Here is a 17,772-nt window from a genome sequence, read left to right on the forward strand (position 1 = left end):
ATAAGGTGTTCATCCTAATAGTCGCACCGATGTTTGAGACACTTACACTAATTTGCTAAAAAGATGTTTGCAATTAAAAGGAATGAATATTTCGAGAGGAACAAAGTGTTTGCTCATCTTAACTCCAAGTATCGTCCTTCTACAAGAAGAAGGCACAGCGAGTTTACATCCCCACTCTTGCTGCAGTCCGCTGATTGGCTGTCACCGATCTTCGTCACCGTTTTCGACCAATACCTGTGAATCAGTGGACTGCAACAGGAGTTGGGATGTAAACACACTGTGCCTTCTTCTTGTGGAAGAACGATACCATTGCAAGTAAGAATGTTTTGTCTTGGATTTTTTCTTTCTGGTTTGAATCTATGTTATTTCAGCAACTCATCCAGGGACTAGACCCGTATTATACACACACAGGTCAACTGAAATTAAAATGTGTGATTCGTTGCTATCACAATTTGTGACAACACCATTGATTAACATACGTATGTACAATTCCTACACTAGATAACCGGATTCCAGTTAATCGAAGTTCCACTGTACTTTGAAAAATTATCACAATACAGTTTCGTTTAGAATATTTTATTTGCTATCTCTTATAGTTCTATATATTTATAAATTTATCTCATAAATTATACAAGTTCTAAACACTAATAGGTGAATAATTTACATTGCAACAATTTCGTGGAGTATTCCATAACGATTTAGATCTTCGGCAGACCTATCATCTCAGTCACTGAGCATGAATAAAATTTTGGTAACGTCGTCTAACAAGTCGTTTAACATACAAATCATGGCTTTAAGTGCTCTATTTTGTCTTTGTTTAATCAGTTATTTGTATTATCGATGTCGCCCGGCCCTAGCGTCTGTAACAGCACCCCATAATTCAATGACAAAGTCGTCGGTAAATCCGAAAGCCTCCAAATCTGAATTGTCTATTGCCTCTGCGAATTCGATGCTGTTGCCTTTACCTTCGGCAAGCTCCCAAATTTGCGTTGCTGTTTCGGAACAAAACTCAATTAATATGAAATTAACACAATCGTTTAACCAGACAAGATACCATTAGAAAACGAAACATTAAACAATCAATATTTAAACTTCAAAGTGTTGCCATCTTTTTAATGATTGACCTCGTCGTTTAATTTCTGGGTAGTGTATCAATATTTCGTCTTCCAATAGCACTGTACATTTCTACAAAAAGTCTACATGCCTAATTCCGTATCGTAGATACCCATGAAGCTCTCTAAAATTACGTTAATCTTTTCAATGCCTATCGTGGCAGCATCATCCACCTATCGACGAGAAATGGAAAGAAGAGATAAAGACAGTTATTATTAAAATTGTTCATTTCTTATAGCTGACTCTTCATTAAAGAAACGGTTACCATCTCTATAATTTGCGCGCTTCCGTCTGCTTTAAACCTTAGCGTCTCTTTTCCGGAACCGTAACCAGATTTCTTTCCTTTCTTGAGGTCTCCGCGCGGACCAATGTTCCCAAAGCCATTTTTCAACGGTTCGATCAGCCTTAACGTGAACGTGGAACCTTTCGGGATCTCCTTCAACATTTTCGCTACCTCGAAGTGCCGTTTACCGACCAAACTATCCGAGTTGATTTTCTCTATATGATCCCCGACCTCGATCACCTTTATCCTGTCGATCACGGATCCTTCCTTTATACGCTTTATGAAGGCATATCCTGCGCCGTTATCGGTTATCGTTAATCCTAGAGCGTCGCCGGACTTCACCAACTCAATCTCTTTCGGTCGACCTGATACAATATATTATCGATACAGTATCGAGAGGTTTCTGAAGAGCTTCTAAAGAGTTTTTCGACGAGGGCGATAGCTTTTATTCTAATGTACATTCAATGACATTAAGGAACTTGAAAACGAAAAAAAAGACACACTACGACGTTGCAAAAATTAGTTTGTAATATGAGGAATCAAATATTTGAAGTCACTAAATCTAATTGGAAGTTTCGTTATTGAAAAATCCTGAGGTCCTTATAGGTCCAAATATTGTCACGTACCTTTCTTATGCGCAAATATAAAATCACCAACCCCAATCTGACTACCTAGCAATTCCGTCATCTCTATTTTGTGTGTGTTTAGCGTGCAGAAAAGTATCTGAAAGAGAGAACCGATCATTAAAATATCGCTGAGAACGTTTCATGTTAAAGTGTTTTACATGTATGTTATGCTAAATTAAAGAATTTCTAATCATTCTGGAAAAATTATTTTCAGTTGCGGGGGTCAATTACAATCATTTTTGGTCATTAGACATACCCTCGAAATCCAATCCATTTTTGAGAAAAAAATTTTAGTTGTGAAATTTTTCGACAAAATTAAAAAATTTCAAATCGTTCTGGAAAAATTATTTTTGGTTGCGGAGGTCAATTACAATCATTTTTGGTCATTAGACATACCCTCGAATTCATACCCACTTTCGAGAAAAAAATTCGAGGAGTGAAATTTCTTGACAAAATTAAAAAATTTCAAATCGTTCTGGAAAAATTATTTTCAGTTGCGGGGGTCAATTACAATCATTTTTGGTTATTAGACATACCCTCGAAATTCAATCCACTTTCGAGAAAAAAATTCGAGATGTGAAATTTTTCGACAAAATTAAAAAATTTCAAATCGTTCTGGAAAAATTATTTTCAGTTGCGGGGGTCAATTACAATAATTTTTGGTGAACAGACCTACCCCCGAAATCCTACCCGCTTTCTAGAAAAAAATTCTGTACGGGGGAAACTTTAAAGATTAATAACTTTTTAACGAAGACTCCATCAACAAATTAATATTCTTGATTTTCGTCTTATTTTGGCCTCTAAAATCTCCTATTAAAATTTTTCCCAGGAGTAGTCGAACATCCTGTATATTAAATGATATTTCTTTTTTAAAATGAAATCACATATTTTTTAATAATCATTATTTTGTACACAATGATTAAATGAACTATAGAATACTATATTTTGGCAAACTTTATGCATTACAACGACCATTACAACTAAAAATGTAATGTAACTTATACTTTTCTTTTTAAAATCCTAAATTCTGTGTTATGTTGTGTTCTTACATAGAATACAGCTGCAATTTTCAACTGGCTTTACAATTTCGACATAAGAATTATTATTTGGATATCGTTTTCACGAATAAAATGCAGTCGAGTATTAATTACATGTTTTCCATTTTAAAAAGCCATTTAATTAAAAAGTTCGAGAAAGGCAGATCTAATTTATCTAAGAGTATACAAGAAAATACAGCTAGAATCTATTTAAGGAAACAGAAAGTCTCTGATCTTTCATATTACTGCAGTCGTATTAGCGATCCGTCGACTTTCACCGCGGCTTTTAACCGGTGTTACGGAATAGCGGTTCAATTCTGCCTTTGATTTAATACGTTCACTGCGGTGACGTTTTTTTTCGCGGTCTTTTTCATATTTGATGCATGGTGCGGTTACACTTTGCTCTAAACTTTCGTATCTGGCGGTACGGAGAAAATAGAAGGATAGACTATTCAGTTACGCTTCGTAAATCTCAATGAAAATAGCAGAAAAATTACGAAGATAACATATGAACATGTAACGAAGTTTGAACGAAGTACGACTTTTACGGAAGAAAATACAATACAAATGCAAATATACCATCTATAACGCAACTTAATAAATTAGTGCATCCTTCATATTTTTTTTCATGCATATTGTAGAACAACATTTTTGCTTTTGTATAACTTTGTACCTTCGAATCAAAGTTACAATACACAGAACCTATTCTACCATAGAGAAGACTATAAATAACTATGTATAACGGTGCATTGTGCAAAGCCGCTGAGCGAGGAAGGAAATAATTCTAATCGAAACGGATGAGCGATACATAATCGGACAAATTAAAAAACGCAAAACTATATAGAGTGTTCAAAAAATAAGGTTCAAGGCTTTAAGAAATTTCAGCACTCGCTAAGGAAAATAAACAACGTATAATCAACATGAGTTCTGAAAACAATACTCATTGTACAGTCGCATAAGAATGTCTATTTCATACGAAGTGAAAGGATAGCCTTGACTAGATGACCGTTACCAAAATGAACTAAGATCTTGTATGCAAGTTACTGATATTTTACAAATGCTTTTGGCTTTCTTTGGCCCCGTCGCTGTACACAGAAATGAATTTTGAATAGCAAGATCTGCATTTTCACCAGCTTTATGAACATTCTGATTACTGTGTGACGGTCAACTTAGTAAATGTGCTGGCAACGGCATTTACAACCTGTTATTACACGGCAAGTTACACGCAACTCTGCGTCGCGCCGGAGAGAACGTAACCACCAGATCGACGAGAGGCCGCAGCCCGTAACCGATGTTTCCTGTATCCGGAATATTACTCTCTCCCTATAGAGAGCCAAGCATGCTGAAACGAACGCGCTACGAATCCCCATTTGTACAGAAATTACCGCCAAGAATGATTAACAGGCTGATCACTGTCATGGCGGTCACCGGTGACCGGCGGTTCAAACCTACAACGCGTGTTTAAAACGCTTGCAATAAATCTTGCAAATTCTTGAACAATTTCATTAACCCCTTAGCTTACAATGACGTCTCAGAAATGTAATAATCTTGATGTCGTTTTTGGCACGTACAGTTGGAAATTAAATCGTAAGGCAAGGGGTTAACATTAGGTATATTACTAAAAAACAAGTACTCCATTGTACTGTTGAATATTTATATCTGTTATAATTTGAAAAGATGCCGAGGATACCCCTAGATTGGAAAAACTGGTGTGACAGTCAACGTGTTAAGTGACTTTGACCATGTACCGTACTGGAAGATCATTTAAAGTTTGCGATACCGTACATCATTCGCTATCTGTCTCGACATTGGTGAGAACACGGCAACGATAAAAAAAGAACAGATTGCGAGTCGTGTGATCTTGTTTAAAAGAAAAAACATGAATTATATGATTATATCGTATTGTAAGTGATGTCAAAGTAAATACGATGAAACAGATATACGACAACATGATCTTTAGCACGATCACTGCTGCAATGGTCACTGGTGACCGTCGAACTTGCAACGTGTTTTTGTAGCGCTAATTTCTGTACTTTTTGTGGGTTTGTGCAGGATGTTCCACTGAACTCTGGCCACTTAAATATTTCCTCCAATTGCGATGATATGACAAATATTTTATATACAATTCAAATGGTATCAAAAAGACCGATATGTTGTCAAGGATATTTCTTTTTAAAAGTCTCTTTTTCAGTGTTTTTGTAAGTGCACATTTTTGCTTCTGATATTAAAATACGTTCAGATATGTACATGATGTGATCATTGACTCCTGAAATTGAAATTGGATCGTTTACTTTTCTTTTAAGTTATCATAGTAATAAATAATAGATCATCAAAATTGTGTTTCATTAAAATGAACAATAACAGACTGCCTTGCACTTTCAAATGTTTCAAGATTAATTCTTCAATACCAACACCAGCGACCACGATTAAATAGTTGCACAATATATATCAAAGACAAAAGAATTGCAATTTTTTAAATAAAGGAATATCGAACATTTCGTCATCAAATATTTTTTTATCTGCAACAAAAATTTATATGGAATTATACAAAATTAATTAAAAAAAACACAACGCCGTGTTGCATAGAAACTGTTATACATAAATAAACGAAATATTAAGAAATAAATGTATTTTTATTACAGATAATTCATATAAAATTGGAAAATCAAGATTAAGTCAACAGAACCAGATATGGCTGGAATGTGCCTCATTTAATTTCAGTGTTCGCAATCAGCAAGATTATGAGTTTAGCTGGAAAAGATAATACTTAAGCACACTTCAAATTATTACTAGATATCTTAAGTCCAGAAGGGAGACGATTACTAGAATCCCATTTTATTCTTTAACAAAACAATGTCTCTAACTACACAGCAAAAGAAGTTATAAATTATTTTTAACAAACTTAAATTTTCAGCATCTACTCGAATTTTTTTCTCGAAAGTGCGTAGGATTTCGGGGATATGTCTATTCACCAAAAATGATTGTAATTGACTTCTGCAACCAAACATAATTTTTTGAGAACGATTTGGAATTTTTTAATTTAAATTTTAATAACTTTTTAACAAAGCGTCAATCAAGAAATTAATATTCTTGATTTTCGTCCTATTTTGGCCTCGAGAATCTCTCATTAAAATTTCTTCCAAGGATGGCTTAAAACCCTGTATTCATAAATGGATTTTTGTTTGTTTACAGAAATAAATAAAACTTACTTCTTCTACGGGTAATTCGTAGCATTCCGCTATTTTCTGATAAAGTTCCCGTACATTGCTGAAACCCGATATCAGGCCTGTGGGACTGCCATGCGCCAGTTGACAATGAAACACCAAGGGCGGCCTAGACACTCTGGATGATCGTCGTTGCTCTTGCGTTTGATTGTGAGAAACGGCATTGTTCTTCTGGGCACGCGTGTTGTTGTCGGCGTCAGTGGCTTCCTGGTCGTTTTCGTTACCATTTTGGTGGCAATGGTTGTTCCCATAATGCGTGCCACCATTCGAAACCTTTTCCAACGTGGGTGACCTTTGCACGACACGCGCCTTGAACAGCGGCATGTTTAACTCTGCGGAACACGCGTTTAGTTTCCTTTTTCGATTAACGTTCCAGCGCTATTTAAATAAAAATTAGGGATGGGTCTTGTGGAGTTTTTACTCAGAATTGATGACGTTTATTTTTACCTGCCAAAAACAAAACTCTTATCGAACCCCCGAAACAAGAGATTAATAACTGTTTACGAGAACCACCACTTCTGTATTCCACAATTATCTTTAGATTTTGGTAGGATGATATAAGATAAACATAAGATAAACAGAGACATCATAGTTGATAAAAGAAGTCAATTGAACCCGGAAAAGATTCAAACGCTAGTGTTTTTAAATACAAATGTTTATTAGATATTTTTCTAAGTAAATATTAATATTTGATCCTTTATTATTTTATAAAAACGTACGCTTCTATTATTTTCTAATTTTCTACCTTTATTATACTTGTGCTTGGACAAAAGTTATTCAGAGCGAATGCTGCAATTTAAGTATTTACACAAATATGATTTTAACCATACTCCCGACAAAATAGATATTTTTTAGAAATATTAAAAAAAGAGTTATTTAGATTTAGAGTTTCGAAAGTTTTCAAGTTTTTAGTGTTTCGAGACCTCGCGAAGTTTCGGATCCGGATTTCGCAAAACTAAAAATTAGACTTTGACCCACATCTATAAGAAATGTTAGTTTCGAAATTATTAATGAGGAGAACGCCGAGCAAAAATTGTACTCCGGCCACAGAACATCAACGTTAGCGGAGAACAAACACACCGCTGACGTTGGCGAGAGAATGGATCAGAAAAACTTTCAAGAGAGAAATTATATTCTACTGGGTGTTTCCTTCATCGTAAGTATCCACAATGTCTCTGTTTCTTTCGATCATTGTTCGTTTCGAAGAGATAAATATTATAATACGATAACGATTCTTTCCAGAGCGATAATACTGTCACTTTCTCATGATCTTGAACGTGAAAAATTGAAAAATATTTTCCTCAAATTTAAAACTGATAGCATAATTTGAAGCTTCAATATCAGTTAATTAATAAATAACAATGTATATTACTATCGTCACTTCGAATCTGAAATTGGGAAATAATCGATTATTAATTATATTTAAAAATATAAGTTAAAGATAATCGTTTTGAATATATTTTGAAATGAAGTAGTACATATTACCACCAAAAACATATTAATTTTATCCTTTTCTCTCGTATGAACGTGTTTCCTGTTATCCAAGTTCACTTAAAGATCAACGCATCGAAAAAAGTATTCATTCGCCTCTAGATGCTCTATTAAAGCCAATACACCAATTTTTCTAAGAGAATTCTCCTTTCTTTTAACGTCATTAGATACTTTAATAATACACGACACTTGTTCACTATGGAAAGAATAATATGATCTACGTTAAGAAACAAAAACACGCATACATATAAATTTTTTAACGAAAGCTCCATCAACAAATTGGTATTCTTGATTTTCGTCTTATTTTGGCCTCTAGAATCTCCCATTACAATTTTTCTCAGGGGTGATCGAACACTCTATATACACCGGGATTCCCCTCATTCTATTGTTTTATAACCGACAACGATAATGGCGATGACCTTCAATACTCGGAAAAATGACAAAATATTGCATTTCTTCTTAAAACAACAACAGACGATTTATAGGAATACATAATTTAAAAACATTAATGTCACAATGGATTTCTATGGTAGCGCCTCGTAAAAGCACGAGAACCACTGCAAGTTGATATTGGATTAATGGATCGTTGGCTTCGCGTTACAGTTCTCACAGTTATTAATTTCGACACGTTCAACCGCTCGATTGGTCGTTCGATGATATTTAGCTGTCGGTTATCGTCGTGCGCGAAAAGTTTCGAAAGCACGCCGCCGACAGTGTCCCCGATTAAAAGAATAAAAGAAATAATGGAAAATTACGGGTCTCTCACCTTTTCTCCCGACGAAGTAATAGTAAAACGATGCACAGAGAGACACCGAGGCAAAACGGTAGGTCTAGTGACGCGAAGAAACGGTATACTCGATGTTCCAGCGATACCTCATATCTGGCCTACTGCTTGCAGTTATGTTTCACTCGTTGACAATCTTTTCTTATCGTTTTTATCGCCGTCTGTACGGTTCTTATCGTACTGGTAGATCGCTACCCACGCGAGCGTACTTCATCGTAGATCGTCGATCCCACCTTCTCTCGCTTATGGATGCATACGAACGAGCGAACGTTCTCTCTATGTTTTCCTCGCTCGTTGCAAGTCAGGAACCGTTCGGCTGTGAATCGAACGACTTTAAAGCCGCCCGCTAATTCGTTTAACGCGAAAGACGCTCGCGAAGGTATTTCCGACACGATAAATTCTCTTCGAATGCACAATTTCACAAACACATAGCACGCGCCACGATCGTGATCGTAACCCGCAGGAGCGTATCTCCGCACTGCTGTACATTTTCCTTACCTTACCGTGAACCCCTCGAATATAATGCCCCCTCTCTTTCTATCTATGAAATACCGAACTATTCGAGCGTATATTTCTATCTGTAAACAAATTTACGACACGAATCGTTAACTCGATGCTTTATTGGTAAAAGGCTACTGTAATGGCGTGAGAAAGTTTTCCGAATAGTTGCTTTTTTAACTTTGATGAATTTGCGCTTATTTCGTGTTTAAGGAAACTTTTGCACGCCAGTATAATACATGTTTATTTTATAGTAAGCTTACGAAAGTGTTCGAACACTTGCAATTGCAAACGTTGTAAACAAGCTATAAAGATTAAAGTTTTATAGTAACTTTATGATATTAAGAATTATATTAACCAGATTTGAAAACAATTTATAATCGTGTAACATAATTTTGTACCTTTTTCAATATTCATACTCGATTGTGATCCCGAAATTTTTCTGTCGAAGGACACAGTGATGCCATCTAGTAGCGGAAATGTCGCGATATTTCTTCATAATACAAAATTCATTTGTCAATAATTATATGTGATTTTTACGACGTAATGCAAGAGAATCGATTCGTTTCACACTTTTAGATCATGGATCGATATGGATGATGATATTGGAACGTAGTAATTGTTTTCAACAAAAGCACAGCCATTACAAAAAACAGTACTCTCGATGTAAACGGTATACCCATACAATCTTTTTTCCAAACACACACTTTACAATCCAAAGACAATATTGATTAATAAAAAATATATCACATCGCATTCAATGTTTACAAACACTAAAGCAAGTTAAAATAATAAGTTATGTACATTAAGGTGGACCTTATTTTTTAATCATGCAAATTCCCGCGATACGACCCCCTAGGTTTGTTTCGTTTAATAAAAAATAATTTTTGTGAATATATTTTGGTGAATTCACGGTAATTTCAGGGGCAGCTTTATTCTAATATTTTCTCTAGATAAGTTAAAACTTATTTTAGTAAATGTTGTTTTTATTTTTTACCAAGAATAATTAAAATCCACCCGAACGATAAATACATTAGCCGAACGTAGTGAATTACACGCGTCTTAAAAAATAACCAATTTGTTTTTCTGAAAAACAGAGCCTTATAAGACAAAATTTTATTTCACATATTCAACTTATTTTTACATAAAAAATCATTCCATTTTTGGTTGTATTACCAATTACGCCCCGCCTTACATAAAATTCTTAACACACGAAGTACAGATATAATTATATCAAACATTTTTTTGACAATTTTGATCGTTATACTTTGTATAAGGATAGCAACTTTTTTTTAAAAAAGTAATCTAAATTGAATATAATAATACTTATTAAATATAAGAAAACTTTTGTATAAAGATTTTCCTAAATCTATCCGACGAGTATTGTCAAACGATCTTAGATAAAAATGTAATAACATCTTTTTTTACGTTATGTCTTGTAAAACAGTAACAATCACAGCGCACTTGTTAACAAATAAAATGAGAATGCACTACAGAATATGTCAGTCTGTGTACAGGATTCACATTAACGTGTAGAACTGTTTATACTATACAGTTTATTTTAATATTACCAATTATTATATTGTATATATAGAAATTGAAATGTATTCCAGTAAGATATCAAAGGAAGTTCTACACTGAAATAGCTATGTTCTACGCGTTATTGCTTTGTCATATGTGTACAATATCTGTATAGTTTTACAATACTGGAAAAGACATTTAAATATTATTGCTGGCCTAAATGCAGTTCAGGCTGAACAATGAATACTTTCCATACTTTGCCACAGTTAGATCTGTGTTCAGAAGCTAAATAATTTCTCATTGGCACTAATAAATAATCATAGGGATCTGTATTTAGTTGATACTCTTGCATAGCTTTGTAAACAGCTTTAAACGGTGGTTGTTTCTGGGAATGAAACGTGCCCCTAGATCCGTGTAAAACCAAAGCTCCTTCTTTCTCTGCCTTAGTACAAACAGGCATATACATACAATGATCGGGTCTATAATTATATCTGCAAGAGTACACGTAAAGTTTTTCAGGATGATAATGAAATATGATGTTTATTATGTCTTGATCTCCCCATGTTATCTTCAATTTATATTCCTTATGTATAGGTATCACATAGTCTATCCACCTAAAGTCTCTCATTCTTGTCAAATTCATCAACATCACACCAGAATTCACACCTAATTTTCCATAATATGGATGCTTTGCAAATCTATTATACCATGCTGTGTTAGGATCTTCGTGCTCTGGGCTTAAAGCTGCCAACTGACTTGAATTCATTTTCTTAAATTCGTCCCAAATTTTTTCTGGTGGAGCTAAGAACAGAGTGTCCGTATCCACATAAAGAACAGCATCGGTGTCATTTAAAACCGACTATAACACATAAAATACACATAACAAGAAAAGTTATTTTTCAATAATCAAGGTAAATTATAATGTTCAAGTAATTCTTTAACAATAGTCTATTTATAATAAAATATACTTACAGGTAGAAACAATCTTTGAGCAGCGCAAGGCTTAAACAATTTTTTCCACATTACTGCATCACTGCCTTCTGGGAAGATAATAGATTTGACTATGAAGTCAAAAGTTTTGTTGGACAATAGTTTCCATTCTGCCAACTTCTCATTAAATGCAGGAATCAAATTATTCTCTGCTAAAACAATGAATTGCAGAGGTCTATTAGTGAAAACTAAAGCAGACTTGAGCATTGTCAGTGCTTCGTTTAATCTGTCTCCGCAGACCACAACGCATATTGTCACTTCTTCTATTATCAGAGGAGGTACGAATTTTTTGACAGTTGTTGAAGCAATAGCAACCTCTTTAGATTGAGCATCGTATATCTTGTTCGAGAAATTAATTAAGTTAAGTAATATTATTAATGCAACGAAGATAAGGCACAAGAAAAACAATTTATACACAGATTTCATTGTTGTACTTTTCCAGTTTCACATCTTCCACCGACGTTCCGCTGATGCACGATCGGTGGAAAATACTGTGGAAGAACTTGGCATTTTGATGTCCTTCCTTCTTGTTTATAATTCAGAAATATAACCTCACTACTATAACTAAACGATAACAAATAGAGGACACTATCGTGTTGTTAGATACACATAGAGATCATTCGAAATAAGTCGAAAGGAATGTCAAATATCCTTAGAGGAGAAACATTCTTGTTAAGCACAGCTCAAAAGAGGATTTAAATTGTGCAAATGTCTACGTTCTTCCACTTTCGAAAATATCGATTGATGTGTTCCACCTTGACAACAGAACCTGTTTTTGACTCCCACGTAAATTTTCACAGATTAAGTAGCTACAGAGTGATTCTCCCTCCAATATAACAGAAAGGAATTCCGCCGCCTAAACACCGCGGCGATAATCCCATGTATGTTTACAGTTGAGACCAGTGTGGCGGAGACCAATGTGGCCAGATTTGGCATAATTCAGTGTATCGACAGCGATACTAGTAACGTCGAACTTCTTTAGCGTCTAACGGAATGGTGGGGAAAGTCAACATATCCTACCGCAAGAGCCATGTTACGTGAGTTTGTCACTTCGCGTAACTTCGGGAATTCAAGAAAGAAGGCGAATGTGGGTCTTTCTTTCTTGCTTTCGAAACAGCTGAGATCCGATTTGTGTCAACCCGCATACGATTTTGAGACTCAACTGCCCAGGCATTTTCATTTTCCAACCCATGTATACCTACTACACATAAACGAGGTAAAGAATAGACCTATCGTTAGTGGGATGAACGCTATTACTGTACCACGAGTGTCTTATAACATGAGATAAACTCTTCCAAAATGGAACAAAATGTTAAAAAGATCATGCATCAAATTGTAAGGTGATACTCGTAAGAAGGCTTTAATCTTTGTAATGGTTTTAATAGGTCGATGATCAACAATGACTAGCTTATGGTCACTGGTGGTCAACAGTGAGGTAGACATCAAGGTCAGCGGCCCAGTGAAGATCCAGAAATGGTCAAGAGGTGGGACCAATCGAAATAGTTTCTTTGTAGACAAGACAGTCTTATCTGTTAACTTTAACATTGGCTCTGACTGGTCTCCCCACCCTTTCATCACCTTGGGCATATAAGCAGGGCCACTGCGAAGAGCTCTTCAGTCGCGTCGCGAATTCGGGAGTGTACAAATCGCCTGAAGTGGACCGGGGACCACTGCTGACCTCTGCTGGCTAGCGCTGACCATGGCTGACCAGGGCTGACCAGGGCTGACCACTACTGACCAATACTGACCACTACTGACCAGTCCTGGCTCGCGCTCCTGCCACTACTGACCACTACTGACCACTGCTGACCACTACTGACCAGTGCCGGACGGTGATGACAACGGTAAGAACTGTTCAAAAATTCTCTCCCCTCTTCTATTCTATCGTTTGATACCAATTTCGCTTCAATGAACTGATTTTGCCTTGCTTGTCTAACTGCTGTTGCTATAATATGAATATTTTCTTACTTTACAGATGGCCCAGTGGTAACTATTCTACGTACTGACAACAAGTAGTGAGTCCACTCCACTTATTTATATTTTATTATTTTTATTTGTTTGTTTGATGTGAATTCAACTTTATTTATGTATCTGATTTTATTTGGTTATTATGAATGTTCCTTTTCTCTGTTTCTACTTTTACATTGTTTTTCGCGTTTATGTGATTGCTTTGATATGCATAGTATTGCAGGATATAATAATCTAGTATTGTTTTCAATCATATACTATAATTGTTTCTATACAATTTCATGGATTTTTGTTTTTACGTCGTTGTTCGAATTCTCGTAATATTCTGCGGAGGTACTTTGTTTGATTCTTCCATTTCGTTTGATTCTTTGGTGTTGATTCAATTTGGTGTCTCGGTCCAAGTTTCTTTCGTGTTACGAGTGGTCGTTTTGAGTTGTATAACATCGTGTCGATGCGTATACCATATTTGTTTCGATGATACTGATCAGTAGAAGAATGTTCGTTTTGATGTGTATAACATGGTGTCGATGGATATACCATATTTGTTTCGATGACACTGATTAATATAAGATTTTGCTAATATACTCTGTTCAATTCCCTTTAGTTAGGTGATAGATCATTTTTAAGTGTTTATTAAATTTCTTACCATGTCTCACTAATATAAATATTAGTTTTGATTTCAGTTTAAATTTGGATTAATCGCAAGGACATCGAGGGAGAACGCCGCAACCGTCGAGGGACTTTTAATTCCAAGTTGGTTAGTCTTAAGCTTCGTCGCGAATCTTAAAATTAACGTCGACGATTTCTTTATTATACGTGTCTCCGCGTCCTACCAAGCAATTATTCAACAAGTAGCTTCTCCCTCGCTCGTTCCCTCGTTCCTAGCTTCGGTCACCGCTGTTTCATCGATTGAAACATGTGATCGGCCGTGTATCTGGTCCGAAAGATCTAATCGCCTTCCCTTGGTAGTTCGATCCAGGGAAAATGGTACTCTGCTGGAAGGTGTGGAGTTTCCGTATCCTGCGGAAACGCATACCTTCCAGCGGAAGTCGACACTGAAACAGAGGTACTCTCTCTTTGTCAGACAACTTGAGTCGGGTCCTTCGGGCTCCCGGCGGGTTGCGTTGGAGCAATGGAGACCTTAGATTCGGAGTCGCAGCCGTCCGTTATCCTGTAGAGATCTAGTTAGCAAGGGCAGTAGGTTCGATCCTCGGATCCGCTGCACGGTTCAGCGTCGCGTCGCGTCGCGTTTCGTGTCCCTCAAATTAGCTTCATCCCTCTTTTTAACCAAATAATTGCTTGGTACAACTAAATCAGAACATCCAAGGAACTTTGTTTCCTTCTATCGTCCGAATTTTAGTTTCAACTTGACCAGACTTGAGCTTCGACGTTAATTTTAAGTCCCTATTGTATGCGTCTCCCAATATTGCCAAGTAATTATTTAACAAGTAGCTTCTCTCGACTCGTTCTCTGGTTCCTAGCTTCGATCACCGCTGTTTCATCGATCGAAACATGTGATCGGCCGTCCAGTTTGTCCGAAAGATCTAGTCGCCTACCCATGATAGATCGATTGCTAGAAATAGGAATCAATCTACCAAGGGCAGTGTTGATTCGATCCAAAGATCTGCCGTACGGTTCAGCTTCGCGTCGCGTCGCGTATCCCACAATATAGCTTCACCCCTTTTTAAACGAAATAATTACTTGGTGCAACTAAACTAGAAGATCGAAGGAACATTGCTTCCTTCTATCTCTCTAGTTTAGTAATCCAGCTAAGCTTAGCTAAAAGGGAGATCGATGGAACTTTGATTCCATCTATCTCCCTTCGGGTCTCCACTCGCAGCAACCTCCACGTGGTGAGACCTGGTAATCGGTGTTACCCACGATAGAAAAGTTATTCTTCGTGGGTAACACCGAGCTAATGGCTGCGAATTTAGAATTGTTTCTTGATATAATAAACGAATTTAGATTTATAGTTAGGCAGGTGTTTGATTAACCATTATGTTAGGCAGGTTATTTTTATTTGAAGACAAATTCTTTTGAAAACTATTTCAACTCTCTTCGTTGGTTGTGTATCTTTCATTGCTAGCACTTTCGTTCGTTTCTTCTTCGACCAACGATCGTTGGCCACAGAAGATCTTTATTAATGGAGGGTGGTTGGGGATCGGTTAGGGTGGGTCTCCATTCGCAGCAACCTCCACGTGGTGTGACCTGGGTAATATTATTTAGCGTTTAATTAATAATCGTATCACTCTTAGCTGGGAAATGCAATTACTAATTAAAAACTAAATAATATTAGCAAATTGGCTGCGATCCGCTTTGCATAGGTCATTATAAATATAGAGCTTCTTTGCTAGGTTAGTTTTGATTCTTATTGATTCATCAAAGATTCTAGAATATTCTCAGAGACATTTTTCAGCCCATTTTTATGGGGTTTCGAAACCCCATTACCATTTTCGTGTCATCTGCAACGTTACCAACAGATTCATTTCATAGTCATCTCACCACAGACGAGATATATTCATATGTTTAAATTACATTAGGTGAAAGGTCTATTCATATACCTCGTCTGTGATCTCACATTTATTTACGCAAACATTACACCTGTTTACCTATCAAACTAATTCAGTGAATAGTTTCTCAACTGACCGCCATCCATGAGAAGAGGCCGCTAAAATCACCTCCGAATTTTCAGGTCGGTATGGCAGTCAGCTTGGGCCACGAAAGTCTGTAAGGTGTAAAGTCCTAATGATTAATTAATTTCTTTTTTACATAAATAACTCAATAAAGTGTGAGGGTACTTTTCGTATGTATTTAAAAGTGTAAAAATATTTCTAGTTCGTGAACCAAAGCCGACAAGTAACGAAAAATTTATTTCTGTAGATGGGGAATCCCCATTAATGTATATAAAATTTTATAAATGTTGTGATATGCTATGCGATTGCACAGTAGCTATAGTTAAATAGCGTTCGAATCACATAAGTTTCCGGAATGTAAACTAAAAGAAAAATGAGATCCGACAAAAAGGTTTATTTTGCTAATGGTTAAATATCATACTGATAGGATCGGTATATTTTTACAATAAGCTAGACTTGAATTTTGTTATTAAAAATAGATTTCGAACGAAAATAAAGAATTCGAGCGCAGAATTTTTAATCGATCGCCGGAAACAGCCTTTGTATCGCTCTAATTCGCCTCGTCGTCGAACGTTTAGGCGTGTAAATTACACCGTTCACGAATTTCGTTGCCGCTGGATAATGCCACGACTGATTAATGCCCGGCATTCCTACGAAATTCTCTCGTTGGCCTCCATCTAATTTCCGAATAGCTCGGGCCAGACATTGTTTCAACGGAAAGGAAATCGATCCTCGAAAGTTGGGAAGTTTCCATTCATCTTAGGTCGTAATTAAACACGGAAATTAACCGCTCGCCGTTGCACGTAAAAATAGCCCGTTGAAAAATCGTGTCCTACGTTAGATTTAGTACCGTTTAAATCAATTCAATGCCAGTGTTTCGCTCGACTTTTAAAGGGGGGTTACACGACCACACAGAAATCGAAATAAAAATTTTTTTTTATTCGTTGAAGAATCATCAAAATTTTAACATTTCTATTTCTATTTATTATTCCCAGCAGTCTCTATTAAGCTTTTTGGTTAGTTCAATTAAACAAATATGAAACAGATGTTCAGAACTTCGATTCGAGCACTGTTTTGCATATTTTATGCGACTGAAGCTATATTTTGTCGGGAACGCGGTCTCATGTTCTCCATTTTAACGGGAGACAAAAGACAGGCTCTAAGAACCGGTCCTCAGACTGTCTGCGAACAGTCTATAAAATTTCGCAGACAGTTCGCGGATATTCACAGACCTTAACCAAGGACACACTTGACAAAGCTATCCTCTATAAAAAATAAATCCAAAAATACTTTTTGGAACACGTTAACCCCTTGTACAATAGCGTTTCTGACTCGTTACGATTCTTGATGTCAAGTTTCACAATCATGAGGCTACTCATCAAATCTTATACAGAATGTTCGGTCAACCCTGGGAAAAATTTTAATGGGAGATTCTAGAGGCCAAAATAAGACGAAAATCAAGAATACTAGTTTGTTCATGGAGCCTTCGTTAAAAAGTTATTAACGTTTAGAGTTCCGCTCGTACTGAATTTTTTTCTAGAAAATGGGTAGGATTTCGGGGGTAGGTCTATTCACAAAAAATTATTGTAATTGACCCCTGCAAT

The 17,772-nt window shown here is 36.2% G+C and overlaps 2 protein-coding genes across 3 annotated transcripts; both read right to left on the reverse strand.

The window, feature by feature from the left end:
• Window positions 1-805: 805 nt before the first annotated feature.
• Window positions 806-9,497, reverse strand: LOC122399636 (PDZ domain-containing protein GIPC3). Of its 2 annotated transcripts, none has more exons than XM_043400465.1 (7): window positions 9,458-9,497; window positions 8,541-9,136; window positions 6,269-6,615; window positions 2,023-2,119; window positions 1,379-1,761; window positions 1,205-1,286; window positions 806-992 (listed from the first exon to the last, which is right to left on the reverse strand). In XM_043400465.1, exons 3-7 carry the CDS (start codon window positions 6,605-6,607, stop codon window positions 835-837), a joined length of 1,059 nt encoding a protein of 352 aa, XP_043256400.1. In that variant the 5' UTR covers window positions 6,608-6,615; window positions 8,541-9,136; window positions 9,458-9,497; the 3' UTR covers window positions 806-834. The 2 variants fall into 2 exon arrangements, with proteins under 2 accessions (XP_043256400.1, XP_043256409.1); XM_043400474.1 differs by having other exon boundaries at window positions 6,269-6,661.
• A 1,242-nt stretch (window positions 9,498-10,739) lies between these two features.
• Window positions 10,740-12,229, reverse strand: LOC122401050 (glucoside xylosyltransferase 1). Its single transcript, XM_043402966.1, has 2 exons — window positions 11,550-12,229; window positions 10,740-11,436 (listed from the first exon to the last, which is right to left on the reverse strand). The coding sequence occupies exons 1-2, from the start codon at window positions 11,991-11,993 to the stop codon at window positions 10,783-10,785; spliced, it is 1,098 nt and encodes a 365-aa protein (XP_043258901.1). The 5' UTR covers window positions 11,994-12,229; the 3' UTR covers window positions 10,740-10,782.
• Between the last annotated feature and the right edge of the window lie 5,543 nt (window positions 12,230-17,772).

Source organism: Colletes gigas, unplaced genomic scaffold, assembly GCF_013123115.1.
Source record: "Colletes gigas isolate AHSC1104 unplaced genomic scaffold, ASM1312311v1 Colletes_gigas_Sc00002, whole genome shotgun sequence".
Taxonomy (NCBI): domain Eukaryota; kingdom Metazoa; phylum Arthropoda; class Insecta; order Hymenoptera; family Colletidae; genus Colletes; species Colletes gigas.

Bases quoted from the DNA above. Each gene is read 5' to 3' on its own strand.
- LOC122401050 (XM_043402966.1), bottom strand. From the start codon at position 11,993: ATGAAATCTGTGTATAAATTGTTTTTCTTGTGCCTTATCTTCGTTGCA. The intron at 11,437-11,549 runs GTAAGTATATTT...TATGTGTTATAG, and splicing joins CTCAAAGATTGTTTCTACCT to TCGGTTTTAAATGACACCGA.
- LOC122399636 (XM_043400465.1), bottom strand. From the start codon at position 6,607: ATGCCGCTGTTCAAGGCGCGTGTCGTGCAAAGGTCACCCACGTTGGAA. The intron at 1,762-2,022 runs GTACGTGACAAT...ATATTGTATCAG, and splicing joins TATATTTGCGCATAAGAAAG to GTCGACCGAAAGAGATTGAG. The intron at 993-1,204 runs GCATGTAGACTT...GTTCCGAAACAG, and splicing joins TATCTACGATACGGAATTAG to CAACGCAAATTTGGGAGCTT.